This window comes from Falco cherrug, chromosome 1 (genome assembly GCF_023634085.1).
Source record: "Falco cherrug isolate bFalChe1 chromosome 1, bFalChe1.pri, whole genome shotgun sequence".
NCBI lineage: Eukaryota > Metazoa > Chordata > Aves > Falconiformes > Falconidae > Falco > Falco cherrug.
This window is the reverse complement of record NC_073697.1, coordinates 81,338,173-81,354,632: the sequence shown is the minus strand read 5'-3', so window position 1 is coordinate 81,354,632 and position 16,460 is coordinate 81,338,173. Positions and strand designations below refer to the sequence as shown.

At 38.7% G+C, this 16,460-nt stretch overlaps 1 protein-coding gene across 4 annotated transcripts in view; it reads left to right on the top strand.

Moving 5' to 3' along the window:
• Positions 1 to 16,460, top strand: part of FSTL5 (follistatin like 5) — a 322,952-nt gene that overhangs the window by 269,366 nt on the left and 37,126 nt on the right. For 2 of the 4 annotated variants that reach the window (XM_055696626.1, XM_055696621.1), the window contains exons 11-13: positions 1,698 to 1,724; positions 8,292 to 8,410; positions 15,418 to 15,567. In XM_055696626.1, the coding sequence (XP_055552601.1) occupies positions 1,698 to 1,724; positions 8,292 to 8,410; positions 15,418 to 15,567 (296 nt within the window). The remainder of the gene's footprint in view (positions 1 to 1,697; positions 1,725 to 8,291; positions 8,411 to 15,417; positions 15,568 to 16,460) is intronic. The other 2 variants (XM_055696639.1, XM_055696630.1) reach the window with 1 other exon arrangement.

Below are 16,460 nucleotides of genomic sequence, written 5' to 3'. Positions count from 1 at the left end.
TTGGCAGTTTATTGCATCCTAATGGTTAAAGGAAACGCGAGGACGGTATTTGAAAATAATGCACACATAATCCAGAGAGTTAAACTGGTTTAAAGATAATAAACCAAAGACCGAGCGTGTCTGAAAGCTGCATTGATGTTCAGTGTTAGGAAAGGGGAACTTTTTTTAATTCTAATATTCAGTATCACTTCACTTAAACAGTAAAACTGCTACATTCTGCTTATGTGGGGATCTCTCATTTGTACACTTCAGAGCACTGAAAAAGTAATCATCACCTTCATTTTATCAAGGAATAACTGAATGACACAGTTTAAATACTGTGTCTAAGGTCATATAATGAGATCGCTCTGTTGAGAGAATTGGTAAAAAAAAATCAGGGGACAAAAAATAGTAGAGGAGAGGGAGAGAAAAAACAAAAGCCCAGTAGCTCTGTTATCCTGAGACTCTAAATCTTGAGCTTGTCACAAAGCAGATTGACATTTTTTCGAAGGACCCTTCTACATGTTTGCAGCTCTGTATATTCTTTCAGAGCTCAAGAACAAGAGAAATACTGTGCTGCATGAGGCAGAAGACCTATCTTGGTCCTGTCTTCAGCCCAGTAGAAGGTGCTTGGGAAAATCATAGTATCTGGGACTATTCAGGAATGATAGTTGTTCCTGTTTCTACTCTTAACCTTAAGCAGTCAGCAGTTGAGGGTCTTCTGTATACCATCATGATTTTTAATAATGTGTCTTCCATTACTTTTTCCAAACTTTTTTAAAAAATACATTAATGTTTTTAGCTCTTGAAATGCTGCGTTTCATTGAACATTACAATTTCAGTATGTCTCTCTGTGACATATACCTGTTCTCTGTGTTGTTTTCCTTTCCTTTAATTTTTCTGTATTTCTTAAGATCATTACTTTGCAAAACACTGGTTTTCAGTAATGGTATTTTAAACAATTTATTCCATGGCATGCTGAGCTCTAAATATTTAAAATTTGCAACATTATATTTATGTTTATTTTTATTCTCCCCAGGCAGAAAGAGCAAAATTAAGATAATCAGGTTTTATTCATCTCAAAGGTGTAAAATGAAAATGTAAACAAGATGGTGCAATACGCGGAAACAACTTAAGCACTTAGCTGGTTAGCATGCCATCTTACAGTTCCCAGCTTGATCTTCCAAAGATAATGGCAAACATTATACAGGATGACAACTTTAGTAGCATGGCTGTGTTACAGCAATACAGAGTAATATCTTCTATTCACTTCGGCTTTACATGTTTCTCTCATAACTATGTCCTGAAATAAATCTCTTCAAAGTCCAGTGCTTTTAAAGGAAATGATGAAAATTACATCACCTGTAATTAATAATACATAATTTACGTGTAAACTCAACGTGCTTTTTGTAATGGACTTTGAAACACACTATTGATAAATGCTAATGGAGTTATCTTGGGGGGGCAGATATAATGGGGGGTGATGGGGTTTACCCTAACCCCAATAGCCATGACAGCTAATCACAATTTTGTCACGTGACATAAAGAACTTTATTTAACCTTATTGTTAATTCATTGTTTACATTGATTTACCCGTAGAAGTATTTTAGTGAATCAGGGGTTAAAGAATCATAATAATTTTAGAATTGATGTATCATTTCATGGGGGGTTTTTTCTTGTTCATATGTGTTTTCTGTTCTTTCTCTTACATGCTGCAGTTGCAAACATATTGTGGCGAGAGCAAGGTAGTAATACAGATGGCTTTTTTTATATTCTCCATATTATGATGAAATGCTCATCTATTGTTCCTTTCCTCTGTGTTTGGTGGGTTTTGGTTTAGTGGGGTTTTTTCATACTCTACAGTTAGAGCAGTTACCTTCCTTCTTGCAATGTTTGATGGATTTTATTTAAAGAAAAAATATTGTGGAAAATAATCCTTTAAATGCTCATACCTTTGTGAACTGCTTTTCCTTTTGGGAAGAGAGAAGGAAATAAGCTGTTCAAAAATTACTCAGAGGGGTACAACAAAAAGCTCAGATTTAAAACTTAGACCTTTAACTTTTGTTTGTTTCTGACATGATAAAGGCTTCCAACCAATCAGCCTATATGCTGTTGGGACCAGTTTTCTTGTGTGAATCATTCTTATTTGACAAAATTATAATCTGAAACATTTCAATTAAAACTGAGGTACCTGTTTGTGCTTAATGAGACAAAGCATTTTCTTCTTACACTCAGGGAAGGGTTTGTAAATAAATGTTGGGAGGAGTAACAGAGGTTTGTGGTGTGTGACCAGCTGAAGGATAGATATAAATACAGACAGTATCAGCTGTTAATAGAAAGTACAGAAAGGATATGTTACTGATGAAGAGATTTAATTTTCATATACATGAGATAGTCTTATAAAGGGTATTGCAAAAAAAAAAAATCGTAATTGAAGTGTTGAGCTCTTATTCCATTGCTCCAAGTAGCCTGTTCTTAATTTAAAGTTGCTCTTTAGGAATTAATGTATTTCAGGAACAGGAAATATTTTCAATTACTTCCACTGAAAGATTGATAATACTGTAAGTGGATCAAGCTTTGCTATGAATTCATGCTGCAAATGGCATTTCTGCGTATTTCTTAAAGATTTATTTTAAATTAATTTAAAGATTCAAAAATTTGATACTTCATTTGCCTAATTACATAGTAACCTTTGGCATTTCCCAGTGTGTTTACAAATATGAACTAGTTTTATTTTTTTAATATCCCTGTTTCACTAGTTTCTCAGCTGGTATAAGTGGTCAGTTCCTGGTTATAGTGGGGCTCAGCTGTGACCCCCCTCCCTGCTGGCCCTGCAGAGTAAACATGCCATGTTCAGAGCTTCATACACTTCCACTGTTAACAGTTAAACTGGTGCACAAGAAGATTCTAACAGGAAAGTTTTCAAATGTAGAGTATTTTCACCACTTATTGGGAAGGTATCACTTTTATTTTCTCCTGAATAAAACTGAAAATATCATTGGCAACCCCTTGATTTTTTTGAGGAGTGTTTTTTCAGATGCGTGGGAAAGGCTGCCTTGGAGTATGTGCAGCTGAGGGGGAAGTTTCAGGAGTCTGTTTATCAGATGTCTGTGTCGCTTGGGGCTATCAGCTGATTTACTTCCTAACAGTCTAGTATTACTTATCCCGCTAATAACTACAATATACTTTAGTCAAGTAGACCAGGGAGAAAGGAAAAGATTTTTTTTTTTTTTTCCCCCTCAGCCAGCCACACATATTTATTTCTCACCAAGATACAATAAGCCAGTTGCTCAGCCATTGATCTCCACACTGAGTTCGCTGGTAGGGGCAGCCTAACCTCAGACAGGCTTATCTACAAATTCCAGCTGTTCTTACAGGATGCAGTGTCGGGTGTTCTTTGAAGCAAGACCTTGACATATTATCTTATGGAGGCTGTATGATTTACCTGCAAAGGCACATGAAAGTACCCACTGCCCAGAGTGGGCATATTGCCCTTGGTGCACCCTGTGCTCAGCATAGGCGGGATTGGCAAATTTCCTTAAACCTGAGCCTGCTTCTGTGCTACACCAAATGCAGCACAGACAAATTCCTCTCACACTTTTTGGTATCCTATTAATAGATATGTTTGATATAAAATGAGGAAAACTCTGCTTGGAGACTGCCCCTTTTTTCTTTTTAGGAAAACTTGGCCAGAAGTGGGAAATGATTCTGCAAGGTTTCTCAGAGATAATTGAACTCACTTGTTGTGGGCATTGCCAGACACCCTGATGCATATCACTGCCTTTTAAGTGACAGTGGTACCTGTGTGATTTCTAACGGGGAATAGGAACTTCCATGTACCTGTGTACATACTGCAGTGCCTGTCTGCCAACCTGACAGGACTTCACGTAGGGTATGCTGCCTTCTGGGAGTTAAGATCCTAGATGTTGCTGACAGGCTGCCACAACTTGTCAAGAGCATGGACTGCTATCCTCTGCTACTCTTTCACGTGGGCATAGATGACACTGCAAGCCAGAACCTGGGCAGAATCAAGGAAGACTATAAAGCTCAGGGGGCGCAAGTGAATAATTTTGGTGCCTAAGCTATTTTTTCTTCTATTTTACCAGTAAGAGGAAGGGGTGCAGCCAGAAATAGGACTATAATGCAGATCGATCAGCTTCTGGCTTCATGGTTGGTGCCATTGTGAGGGGTTATGGCTTCAGTGACAATGGCACATTCTCTGGCTACAGCCTGTTAGGGAGAGATGGGATCCACCTTTCTAGAAGACTCAGGGGCATCTTTGGCAGCAGGCTGGCCAGCTCGGTGAGGTGGGCTTTGAACTGAAGGACTTGGGGAAGAGTCCAAAGCGTCAATGCTCACACCATCACATCTAGTGGAGGAACAAGCCAGGCCAACCAGAGCAGCGATAAATGTTCCTTAGCTGCCTCCCAAGATGAGAACCAGAAGGCCAAGAATGTCAAGGGTGGCCACGGCTGTGGTGGATCCACTTACCTCCCTCCTGGGAAACCTGTGTGCTCAGTTGCCTCTCTGAAACGCCCGTGCGCCCAGGTACAGTGTGGGAACAGACGGGAAGAATCAGAGATCTGCGTGCGGTCACAGTTGCAGTAACAGAGACATGGTGGGACAGCTCGCGTGACCGGAATGCTGTCCTGGATGGCCACGTACGTTTTAGTTAAGGCAGGCCAGCGAGGAGAGGTGCTGGAGCTGCTCTTTATGTGAGGGAGCAACTGGAACATATCGAGCTCTGCCTGGGCATGGATGAAGAGCGAGCCAAGGGCTCACGGGTAATGACTAAGGGATGGGCCAACACAGACGACGCTGTTGTGTGTGTTTGCTCCAGGCCACCTGATCAGGAAGGGGAAGTCGATGAGGTTTTCTACAGACCATTGGAAGCAGCCCCCCGATCACAGGCCTTGGTTCTCATGCAGGACTTCAACCTCCCTGATATCTGCTGGAAAGAAAACACAGCTAGGCACACACAGTCCAGGAGGTTCCTGCAGATCTTTGATGATAATTTTTTGACACAGGTGGTGCAGAAGCCAACAAAGTGAAGTGTGTTCCTACACTTTGTACTCAGAGAAGGACTGGTTGGGGATGTGAAGGTTGGGGGTAACCTTGGTTGCAGTGCTGGTGAAATAGTGGAGTTCAAGATTCTGCATGGAGGAAGCAGGGCGACAAGTAGGACTGTAACCCTGGACTTCAGGAGAGCTAACTCTGGCCTCTTCAAGGACCTACTTGGAGGAATCCCATGGGTTAGAGCTCTAGAAAGTAGGGGGGTCCAAGAGAGCCGGTTAATATTCAAGAATCATTCACTCGAAGCTCAAGGTAGGTGCATCCCCATGAGTAAGGAATCAAGCAAAGCGGGCAGGTGACCTGTGTGGATGAGCAAGGAGCTCCTGGAAGACCTCAAACAAAAGAAAGTTGTTTATGGGATGTGGAAAAAGGGACAAGCCACTTGAGAGGAATATAGGAATGCTGTCAGAGTATGCAGGGAGGCAACAAGGAAGGCTATGGTCCGTTTGGAATTAAATCTGTGTGAGGGAGGTGAAGGGCAAGAAGGACTTCTTTGAGTACATCAGCAGGAAAATGATGACTAGGGAAATGTGGGCCAGATGCTGAATGAGGTGGGTGCCCTGCTGACCGAAGGGCACGGAGAAGATGGAGTTACTGAATGCCTTTTCCTTCAGTCTTTACTGCCAAGGCCAGTCTGCTGGAATCCCAGACCCTGGAAGCAACAGAAAAACCCTGGAGAAAGGAGAACTTTCCCTTGAATGAGGAGGATCACATTAGAGATCATTTAAGCAAACTTGACACCCACAAATCCACAGACCCTGATGGGATGCACTCTCAAGTGCTGAGGGAACTGGCAGATGGTATTGCCAGGCTACTCTCCATCATCTTTGAAAGGTCATGGAGGACAGGCAAGGTGCCTGAGGACTCAACAAAAGCCAATGTCACTCCAGTCTTCAGAAAAAAAGGAGGACCCAGGAAACTACAGTCCAGTCAGCCTCACCTCCGTCCCTGGAAAAGTGATGGAACAGCTCATCCTGAGGTCATCTCCAAGCATGGGGAGGTAAAGGTCATCAGGAGTAGTCAACATGGATTCACCAAAGGGAAATCATACCTGATCAATCTAGTAGCCTTCTGTGATGGAATGACTGGCTGGGTAGATAAAAGGGGAATGGTGGATGTTATCTGCCTTGACCTCAGCAAGGCTTTTGACACTGTGTCCATAGTATCCTCACAGGTAAGCTCAGGAGGTGTGGACTAGATGGGTGATAGTGCAGTGGATCGAGAACTGCCTGATGGCAGAGCTCAGAGGGTTGTGGTCAGTGGCGCAGGGTCGAGTTAGAGGCCTGTAGCTACTGGTGTTCCCCAGGGGTCAGTACTGGGATCAGTAGTTATTCATCAGTGACCTGGCTGAAGGGACCCTCAGCAAGGTTGCTGATGATACACAACTGGGAGGAGCGGCTGATACCCCTGCAGGCTGCGCTGCCACTCGGCGAGACCTGGATGGGCTGGAGAGCTGGGTGGAGAGGAACCTCATCAAGTTCAACAAAGGCAAGTGTAAGGCCCTGCACCTGGGGAGGAACCACCCCACGTACCAGCACAGGCTGGGGCTGACCTGCTGGGGGGCAGCTCTGAGGGGAAGGACCTGGGAGATCTGGTGGGCAGCAAGTTGCCCATGAGCGTGGCCAGCAGGTCGAGGGAGGTTGTCCTGTCCCTCTGCTCTGCCCTAGTGAGGCTGCATTTGGAGTACTGTGTCCTTCTTGGGGCTCCCCAGTTTGGGACAGGGAACTACTGGAGGGGGGTCCAGCAAAGGGTTATGATGATTGGCTGGAGTATCTGCCATATGAGGACAGACTGAGAGAGCTGGGCCTGTCCAGCCTGGACAAGGGAAGACTGAGGGGGGATCTTATCAGTGTCTACAAATATCTCAAGGGCAGGTGTCAAGGTGATGCGACCAGTCCCCTTTCAGAGGTGCCCAGCAACAGGACAAGGGGCAGCGGGCAAAAACTGCAGCACAGGCCGTTCCGTCTGAACATGAGGAAGAACTTCTCTACCTTGAGGGTGACAGAGCACCAGGACAGGCTGCCCAGGGAGGCTGTGGAGTCTCCTTCTCTGGAGACATTCTGAACCCACCTGGAGGCAACTCTGTGCAACCTGCTCTGGGTGACCCTGCTTTAGCTGGGGGTTGGACCAGGTGACCTCCAAAGGTTCCTTCCAACCCTGACCATGCTGTGATTCTTTGATCTATGCAGAAACACACACTTTTCCCTGCCCCTCATTGTTTTATTATTTTATTTGATATTAAGGTGTATTCTCTCTCTATTGATACAGGGTTTTCTTCAGAATTTAGGATGAGCAGAATTTTAGACTCATTTATTTTTCCTGGGGTTTATTCTCCTGTGTACCTATACCAAATATTTTTATGTCACGTGGAAGCTTGGGCCCTGTACCCAGGATACATCTACATTTTTATCACTGTAGACCATGGTTCAGCTGTCCGAGTTGGTTATAATGGTAATGTTATGAGTGACTGTCTTCACCGAATTATACAAATATGAACAGATCACCCATCATAGCATCCACATAGCGAATAAAAAACTGTCTTAATTGGAACATGATAAAGTAAGGAGAACGTCCTTTTCTGTGGTCATGAGCATGATCACACATATTATGAGACCTCACGCTATAGATCTGCTTCCCACCTTCTCCACGAAATGTTACATCATGTCTCTCATTTAGCAACATTGCAGTAGAAAGATTTAATAGTTCTATAAACATCTGAGGCCCTTCAAGCTTGGAATGAGTATCTGCCCAGCTCTGGCTTTCCAATAAAATACAATACAGAATATTTCCTTCTTTGACCAAAAGTGACGTCAAATATGGGTTTATAACAAAGATTCAGAACTTCTCTTTCAACTTTATAGAGAAATTACTTCAACTTTTCCATCCCTCAGAAAAAGAAAAATAAGATTACATGGAGAATTTACATTAATTCGATTTCAGTGTAATGCTTCCATAAGGTTATCTTTGTTACTGCAGCTGTCAAATTATGTATTTCCAGATCTGTACTCATAAAGACACTGTCTTCCCAATGGAGAAAACGATGTGAAATTCTGAATAACGTAAAAATTTTCTTTTAGTTTTACAACAGACGATCCCATAGGATGAGCTGTATTAGCACTATACACATTAACAAATTGATCTCATACCAAAAATGTGATGAGGTTTTTAGTTCAAGATAAGGATTTTCTTTTTTTGTCACTATTTAATTTTATACATTTCAATGTGTTTTTGTTCCTAAGGTCTGGGAATTGGGAACATGTTTTATGTTTTTTATGAAGATGGAATCAAAGTAATACAACCAGTGGAATGTGAATTTCAGAGACATATTAAGCCTAGTGAAAAACTCCTCGGTTTTCAGGCAAGTTATTTTTTCAATTTTTTGTAGTGTTTTCTCAATTATGGTTTTCTTTAGGTAGTAATTTATTATTGCTAGTTTAGTGTTTTCTGCTTGATAAATTCAGACATGTCTTCTCAATTAATAAGTAGCTGATAATGGTGGACTGAAAATTTCCTGTATTTTGCTTGATCAAATTCAAATTTTCAATCTTTCTTTTAGATTTAATATTCCCTGTGTATACTTTTCAAACCCTTTAATTTCTTTGTTTGTCCTTCTTTTCTTCCAGTCCTTTCCTTTAACTGCTCTCTACTCTTTATTTCTGGTTTGGTGGTTGTTTTTTCTCCCCTGCCTGAGTTAAGTGCAGGGACTGATTCTCTTCCCATTAAATATAAGATGTAAGATTACTATTTCTAATGGTTTGTTTTCCTTCACTAGATGTTTGTCTATATTAAACTGTCAGCTACAATGAGGCAAATCCCTGTCCTGATAAACACATTTACACCTCCACTGAAGTTAGTAGAGATGATTGATGCTTTGACTCAACTTACAATTCATATAAGTAGTTTCAATAATTTTATTGTTAATAGACTTATAGCATATTTCACCAAATTCTGTGTGTTTATGGAGTAGTTTACATGTGTAGCATACATAAAAACAATAGTGTATTCCCCACTTCCATTTGTTCTTCTGATGTTTTTCCTTTACTGCTAATCAAATTGCTGGCTGATATGAAGCATGTTCTCACAGGAACACTTGGTACTCATCACCACATTAAGGCTTGTTCCGTATGATCTATAACCTTTCAAAAATAGTAACTTTTTCTCATTATTTGGATTTGAATGAGTGACCTTGAAATATGTAATAACCTATAAGCTATACAGTTTGGGGTTTTTTTTCCCTAATACCTAAAGCACACTGAAATAATAGCAGAACTGTTTCAACAGAATTTGCCTCTTCAGTTATCATTATTGATGTCAAAGGCTGCTGTACTTAGCAAGATTTATTTTAGTGTGAATAATTATGCTTTGAACAGCTAATCATACCTTGATTTGTGCTGCTTAAGTAAAATTAGGTTGACACAGCCAAAAATAAGTCAAAAAGCTTTTTTATAGCTGTTTAATTCAAAAGCTCATTATTTAAGAAGTCTGTTAAAATTTTATTGGTCTAAAGTACAGCCTAGATTTTAAGTTTATTTTTATTGAAGCAAGGTAATAATCAGGGTGGATAAGTCAAACTAGTTTCCTTTTTGTACCTTTCAAATCTAAAGTAGCATGATAATCATATCCTCTGGGGAAAAAAAAAAAAAAAAAAAAGAAAAAAGACAAGGAGAGTTGAGTACTTGATAACTTTCATTTTAAAGTAGCTATAGACCTGTCGTTCTTCGGATATCTTTGGTTTGTGGGTAGGTGTGGTGAATATACAGCCAGAAATTAAGCTTTGAACCTGCATGCGTGTCATTTTGCCCATTAAATTCAACAATATTTCTGCTTACTTCCCTGAACACTGGAAACATCTTCCCTCATATATGGTGGTTAATAAATCTGGTTTTCTGCTCATATTGACATCCTTGTTCAGTCTGCATTCCAAAAAGAGAAAAAAATGAGGAATAGTTTTCAGTAAAAAAAAATGAAATTTTGAAAATATCCTTTAGATTACTTTCTCCTACAAGAAGGATGAAACATGAGTTTAAAAGAGTTCCCTACACTTACTGCTTACACTATGACAACAGTAGCATATTCTTGAAAAAAAACCCTCATTGACTATGAAGCTTTAGACAACAGTTTTCTGCTTTGAAGAACTTAATATCTTCCTCAAGCCTCTTTGGAAAAGCTGTTTTCTCTGAGTAAGAATACTAAATAAAAACCCTGTTCTGTCCCAGAAACAGATATTTTATCAAGTTCAGCATGCGATCATTTAGTAGTAAGAGTTCATGTCATAAATTACTTGTTGGCAATTCTCTTTGTCTCTGTCCTATAACTTTACTAATCAGAGATGTTGGTGTACTATGTGTTTTGAGGTGGCTTTATATAGCCTTTCACATCCAGGGCAGCTATTGCTAATAAGTTCTCCTATCTCTTACTGTATACCTAAAGGAAATACATGCTTGCTTAAACCTCTCCCATTTCTTTACTTTTCTGAATTAGCTATTCAAGTGATAAGTAAAACACCAATAGACCTGTTTCATTGCCAGACATTTACTACAGTGTAGGAACATTTCTAAGTTCTGCTGCACAGTTTAGGTACTAGAAGTGTTACAGAAAATGTGTGAATATTACACCTGATATTGTTCCTCCCCAGGTTTCCTGTTTGCCTGTCAAAAAAAAATATTACCTTTAGCTGAGCTGTCGTAAAAGAATGAATTCAGGTGTTTCTGCATGGCATTGTATTGTATTGTGAACAAATGTTGCAGTAGTTACACATGTTCATGTTTAGGTATGCTAGTTTTGCTAAAGGTAATTTCTCTGTAACTACATACTAGAGAACCCTTATCTAAATATTTAATTGCCTCTTATGCAACTGGGTGTCAATGCAGCAAAGCACTCTAGCGTGTATCTATCATGGGAATCAATTAGACTTCCATTGTGTTTAAAGTGACCAAAAGATTTAGTGCTTTACTGGATCGTCATGGTTCACAGGACATTATGAAGAGCTTCCTCCTCTGCTTCCCAGAATCTCCTAAATTACTTGAATCTTCTAAATTAATGTGAAAAGAAAGTAGACTTTTATTAGGCTGATAGCCACAATTCTAGGTGCACGGGGACAGAAAAAAACTCATCTCTGTTTTCTGATGCGAACTATTTAGTTATACCATTTTTGACAGCTGTTTAACCGGTCATCAAATAGATTCTTAACCATGGTCCAAGTAGAGTCTTTCACCTCTTAAATGTCTCATCATTCTGAAGTGTTTGGGACATTTTCTGCACTAACATGCAACCTCTATTTATCTTCTGCAAATTGGTATTATCTAAAGCCTTGAAAGTCAAATTCTTACACAAAAATTTTTTTATTTTCCTTTCCCAATGAATCCCAATAAGAATAATTATTTCAGGAGGCTAGGGGTGGGGAAAGAAGCAATTGAAACATGCCTTTGTTGAGACCAATGGCAAAATCCTTTGAGTTTCAACTAACCCTGATTTCCTCTTTGTTACAACTAGCGCATAATGGCCATATTTCAGTGATCTAGGCCATCTCACACTTGAGTATGTGCTGGAGGTGGGAGTAAAATACTTAATTGCAAAATAATTAATGTGAGTACTTGGCAGAGTGGAGTTTCCACAGGAAAGGAACTTGAATCACACCAGTCCACAGAATTTACTTTGGTTTACCCTCTTACAGCACAGTAGGTATAGTAAATGCAAGATTATCAACCTTTGCTGAAAAAAAAAAAAGTGAAAAAGGTCCACAGTCTGATTTTTACTACATAATGTCAAGTAAACAGTAACTTAATATAGAATAGGTGGTATATATAAAGTCATGTCTTAATACATGCACTGTTGTAACCTGGTGAACTGACCTGACTCTTGGACAGCTGTAGCATGGACAGGCATTCCATTGTACTGCCTGAAGAGCTTGACTCACAGCTTGTTAAAACACTGAGGACCCTTGCATCAAGTGTAAATTTATAGTCATAGAATTTGCACATATAAATCTGCAAGTACATGTTTTCTCTTGAGAATTTCTTGCCCCAGACTACCTCAAAAAACTTCCTCTAAGGATTTATTTTCCTCCATCTGCTGACTTGTTACAGGGCAAGTCACTTTTTGATTAAAAAGTCTGGGGGGAAAAAAACAATGAAATAAATTAATGTTTTATCAGATGTTATATTTTTTCAGAGAGAATAAATTAGGAAAAAGTAAATTGCTCACATTTTAATTAGAAGAAGAAAATGGTGGGCTTATGCCTCTATTTTAAGGAGAAATTATTTTAACTGATTACCCAACCACTGGGGAAATTAATACAGAGCCTCAGAATTCCTGCCTGCAATGTAAAAGAAAAACCAAACTGTCTAATCAGCTAAATGTTAACTTTTCAAAAGCAAGATTTCACTTCCATTGATTGAAGCTATTTCTGAGGCATCTAGGTAAATAAGGATTTGAATAACTGAAGAAACAACTAAATAAACTGATTCATGCTGAGGAGAAAGACTGTTCTGGATATAAGAATTTTAGTGCATAATTTTCACTGTTACTTCGGAGAAACCCTATTTTTCTTTTTTTTTCTTTAGGTTTTGGGGCAGAGTTGTCATTGGCTTGTAGAAAGTTATGACAACATATTCTAGAACAGTAAACTGCATTCACATATGTAAATTTATTTTTTACTTCATATTTTTTAATTTGGCTCTGATAAAGTGTCATGCTTTCTACTTGCTGTATTTAAAGTGGAACAAGAGGGGGAAGTTTTATGAATTATATAGATAAGAGTCATACCCTGTAGTTTCTAATTAAAAATATGTATGTGAGTGTACATCTATATACATATATAAAAATTATATTTATATTGCTTTTACATTGAAATAATATTTAGAAATATGCTTCAGTCAGTGTTTTAGACTCAGATTTAGAAAAATATTTAAGGAGGTGGATTAACTATGGATATAGATGTAAGTGCTTAACTTACAGTTTTTTCCCATTCTGATATACTTCCCACAATGGGATTAGTGGAGTCATTTACACTAATCTATATTACGCTATGTGAGAGAAACCTAGATTCCTTCAGCATCAGCAAGATTTGGTTTTATTTTTTAATAATACATTGAATATGTCTTGATATATTTCACAGCACCAAAAATTGCTGTATATTAAGGTGAGTCCCTAAGAGACATAACTGAAAGTAATGACACAGTATAGAGTTGTCGTAAATATTTACAGATGCATTATTTGAAGAACATATTCTTTGAGGAAGAAAGAGTACAGTTTAGAACAGTCTAAAAGTAGGTATCTGTTCAGATAAAGCATGGAACTAAGACAAGGTGTATTTAGAATATAAAAAATTGAGATTACTGAAGCAACTTTCCTACTGAAGTGACAATTGCATAGAAAGTAAATTACTTTCATAGAAAGTAAATCAGATCATTGATCTGATGATTGCACATCATATTGGAGACATATTTGTTATGTTGACAGTTCTCCTTGTGATGAAAAGCTTTTAGCCACTTGTAAGAATGATTGTCACCATGCCTATCATTCTTTAAAAAACAGATTTTAAACAACTTCTCCCCTTAAGTGCATGGCTTTTTAGCAGTGCAAAATAAATCTTACTCTTTGCACTTGTTTCTAATTTCTGCTGAAGTTCCTGATTATGTGCCATCCCAAGGTACCTAAGTTTAGTAACCTTTCCTTAGTAGTGCAATTCCTGAAAGACCTTCCGTTTCTGGAAGTTTAGGAACCATGTAGGAACAAGCAGTATCTTTCAATATCCTGTAAAGAATCTCCCTCTGTTAGAGTTGGAAATTGATTTATTTCTTATTTTGACATATAAAGATCGAGTGTATTTCCTCAAACACAGAGGCACAGCATGCAAGGAATGGTAATGATATGGAAAAGTTAGTGTTGAAATGCATCATCTTCTTGAAAAGCATTGCTTGGTGCTGGATACGCTCTTCTGTCCTATTATTTTTCCTCTTCCATTTAAAAGGAGACGTGCTTAAAAACAGAGTTCTTGTTTAAGGTCTCATCAACTCTTGTTGTGCGTTCTACATAGAAGTCATCATCTGTTCATATATCATAATTATTTTTGCAGTGTCCAGTTATGATGTATCAGACAGAGTATTCTAAATTAGGAATAAGCAGCAGATAAGTGCTAAAAAGAAAGGATACTTCAGATTTGGTGAAATAGGTCAGGAAAGCAAAAAAGCTTGACACATGCTGTACCTCTCCAAGCAGAATATTTTCAAGGTCCTTTTTTTTTTTTTTTTTAACATAAATTTGATGTCCATTATAGGAAAAAACATGCTATTTCATAAAGGGAATTTCCAAATTGGTAAATTATTTTTTATATATATAAAAATATACGGTATAAAAAAGAATGGTGAAGTATTTGACCAGATAACATTTAATGTTGATAAAAGCAAGTCTTCACCAGGAATATAAAGTATAAATATATAGAAATAAGAGTGGGAATATATTTATATAAAAATACGAATAGTAAGCATGTAAACTAAGGATAGCTATGCTGAGTGAGAGTGCATAGTTACAAATACATGTATTATGAAATATGAATTCACTGAAGTCCACAGGAATTTTACTTCCCCCCCCCCCCCCCCCCCCCCCCCAAATTGATCCTATTGCAGAGATGGAAGGGCAAAGGGCGAAAGACTGAAAGTAAAAAGCTATTTGATTTGTGTTGGGTTTAACACTAGTGAGATAGGCCATGAGAATGTCTTACGGCAGACGTAGCTAAACTTCTTGACCTTTGAAGCAACAGATCAGTTCTCCATGTGACCAAAAAAGCGGATTCCTCTAACTACTGCTACTGCTCTGCCCCTAATCCATGTGGCAGCCTGCACCACACCTCTTCCTTTTCCTCTCCATTTATACATTATCTGCCCATTTTAATATTTGCCCTCCTGCCTGCTGTGTTCTCAGATGCAAGTGTGAGCGGTCTGTCCCTGCCTGCCTTGGCAAGGCATGGTGACCCTGCAAATGGGGCAGCTTCCAGCAACTGCGCGCTAGCAAGGCGTTGTGTGTCTAATTTGGTTTTCTGTTTTTACTGTTTCCTGGTTCTCGCTCACTTCATTTCTACATTTCTTTCTCAGGACAGCGGTGCTACCTGTCTGAATATCTGGAAAACATCCAGAAAAGCTGGTGCATAGTTTACTCTGAAGTGCTTCTGTGTTGTGTGGTGCTTACAACTTGCAGTTTGACTAATATTAGTCTATGTCCTAATGTCACCTGTCCTTTTTTCCTTCCCTAATTTTTCTGAGGTTTTATTTTACAGTTAAAAAAAGAAGAAAAAGAGTATAATTTGTCTTTCTATTGCATTGTTGATTGTTTTGATTCTTACCTTTCCCTGTTTCTGGTGAATTATAGGATGAAGTTTGTCCCAAAGCAGATGGAGATCCTGTTCAGCGGTGTGTATGGGCAACTGCCGTTAATGTGAAAGACAAGTTCATTTATGTGTCTCAGCCCACACTTGACAGAGTCCTTATTGTTGATGTACAGTCTCAGAAAGTTGTACAGGTATTTATTTCTCATTTTTAATTTATTGTCTAATTTGGACACAAGATTTTAAGGTTTTCCTTTATATTTTGAAGAAAAATGCAATTAGCTTGAGAATAAACACAATATCTAGAAAAAAGCTGATCTACTTTCAACATTTAGCAGAAGTTTATGTTTAGTGACTGTTCTTGCCAATAGGCAATTGGGAGGGAGAGAATCAACGTGAAAATATTTCTTATAAATATTAATCAAGTAGTTGAGGAAATGAGTTCTTTGGGAAGTTTCTGGCTTGAGGTACTTTCCAGTTGAAAATGAAGATTTGTTAAGAATCTTATCACAGGAACATATATGTCAGTTTTGACAGGAAAGGTCGGGGGTTAGGTTTGGCTACAGAAGGTGGAGGACTGTTACACCATAAGCATATTTTGACAGAGAAATTACTGGAATTGTGGAAGAGCCAACACCACACTTAGCCAAGACTGGAGACTATGAATTTAAACTACTTCTCCATTCCTTTCTAGTGTGTGGGTAGTACTATCAGTTTCTCGGTCTCTGCGATGCTGGAGTTACTCTGCTTAATCAAAACATTTTTTTGGGTAAAAGAGAGAAATCGATGCTATGGTATGGGGATTAATGCACTTGTATAGTTTGTGGAAGACCAAGGTACAAGGCAAAGCTAGAATGAATATTAGGTTTTTTTGGAGCAGTACAGTTTCCTCAGGAAAGCCTGAGAGAGTCACAATATGATCAGCAGTTTTACTGGGATGGAGTAAAAAATTGATATTAGTTGCCACCACTCAAATCAAATACTATAACTGCTGTACTCTTGTCTCTTTTTCTCCTTTTTTTTTTTTTTTTTCCTTTATGTATCCAGTGGTATCGATGATATCGTTGTACTGTGAGGTTAAATAGGG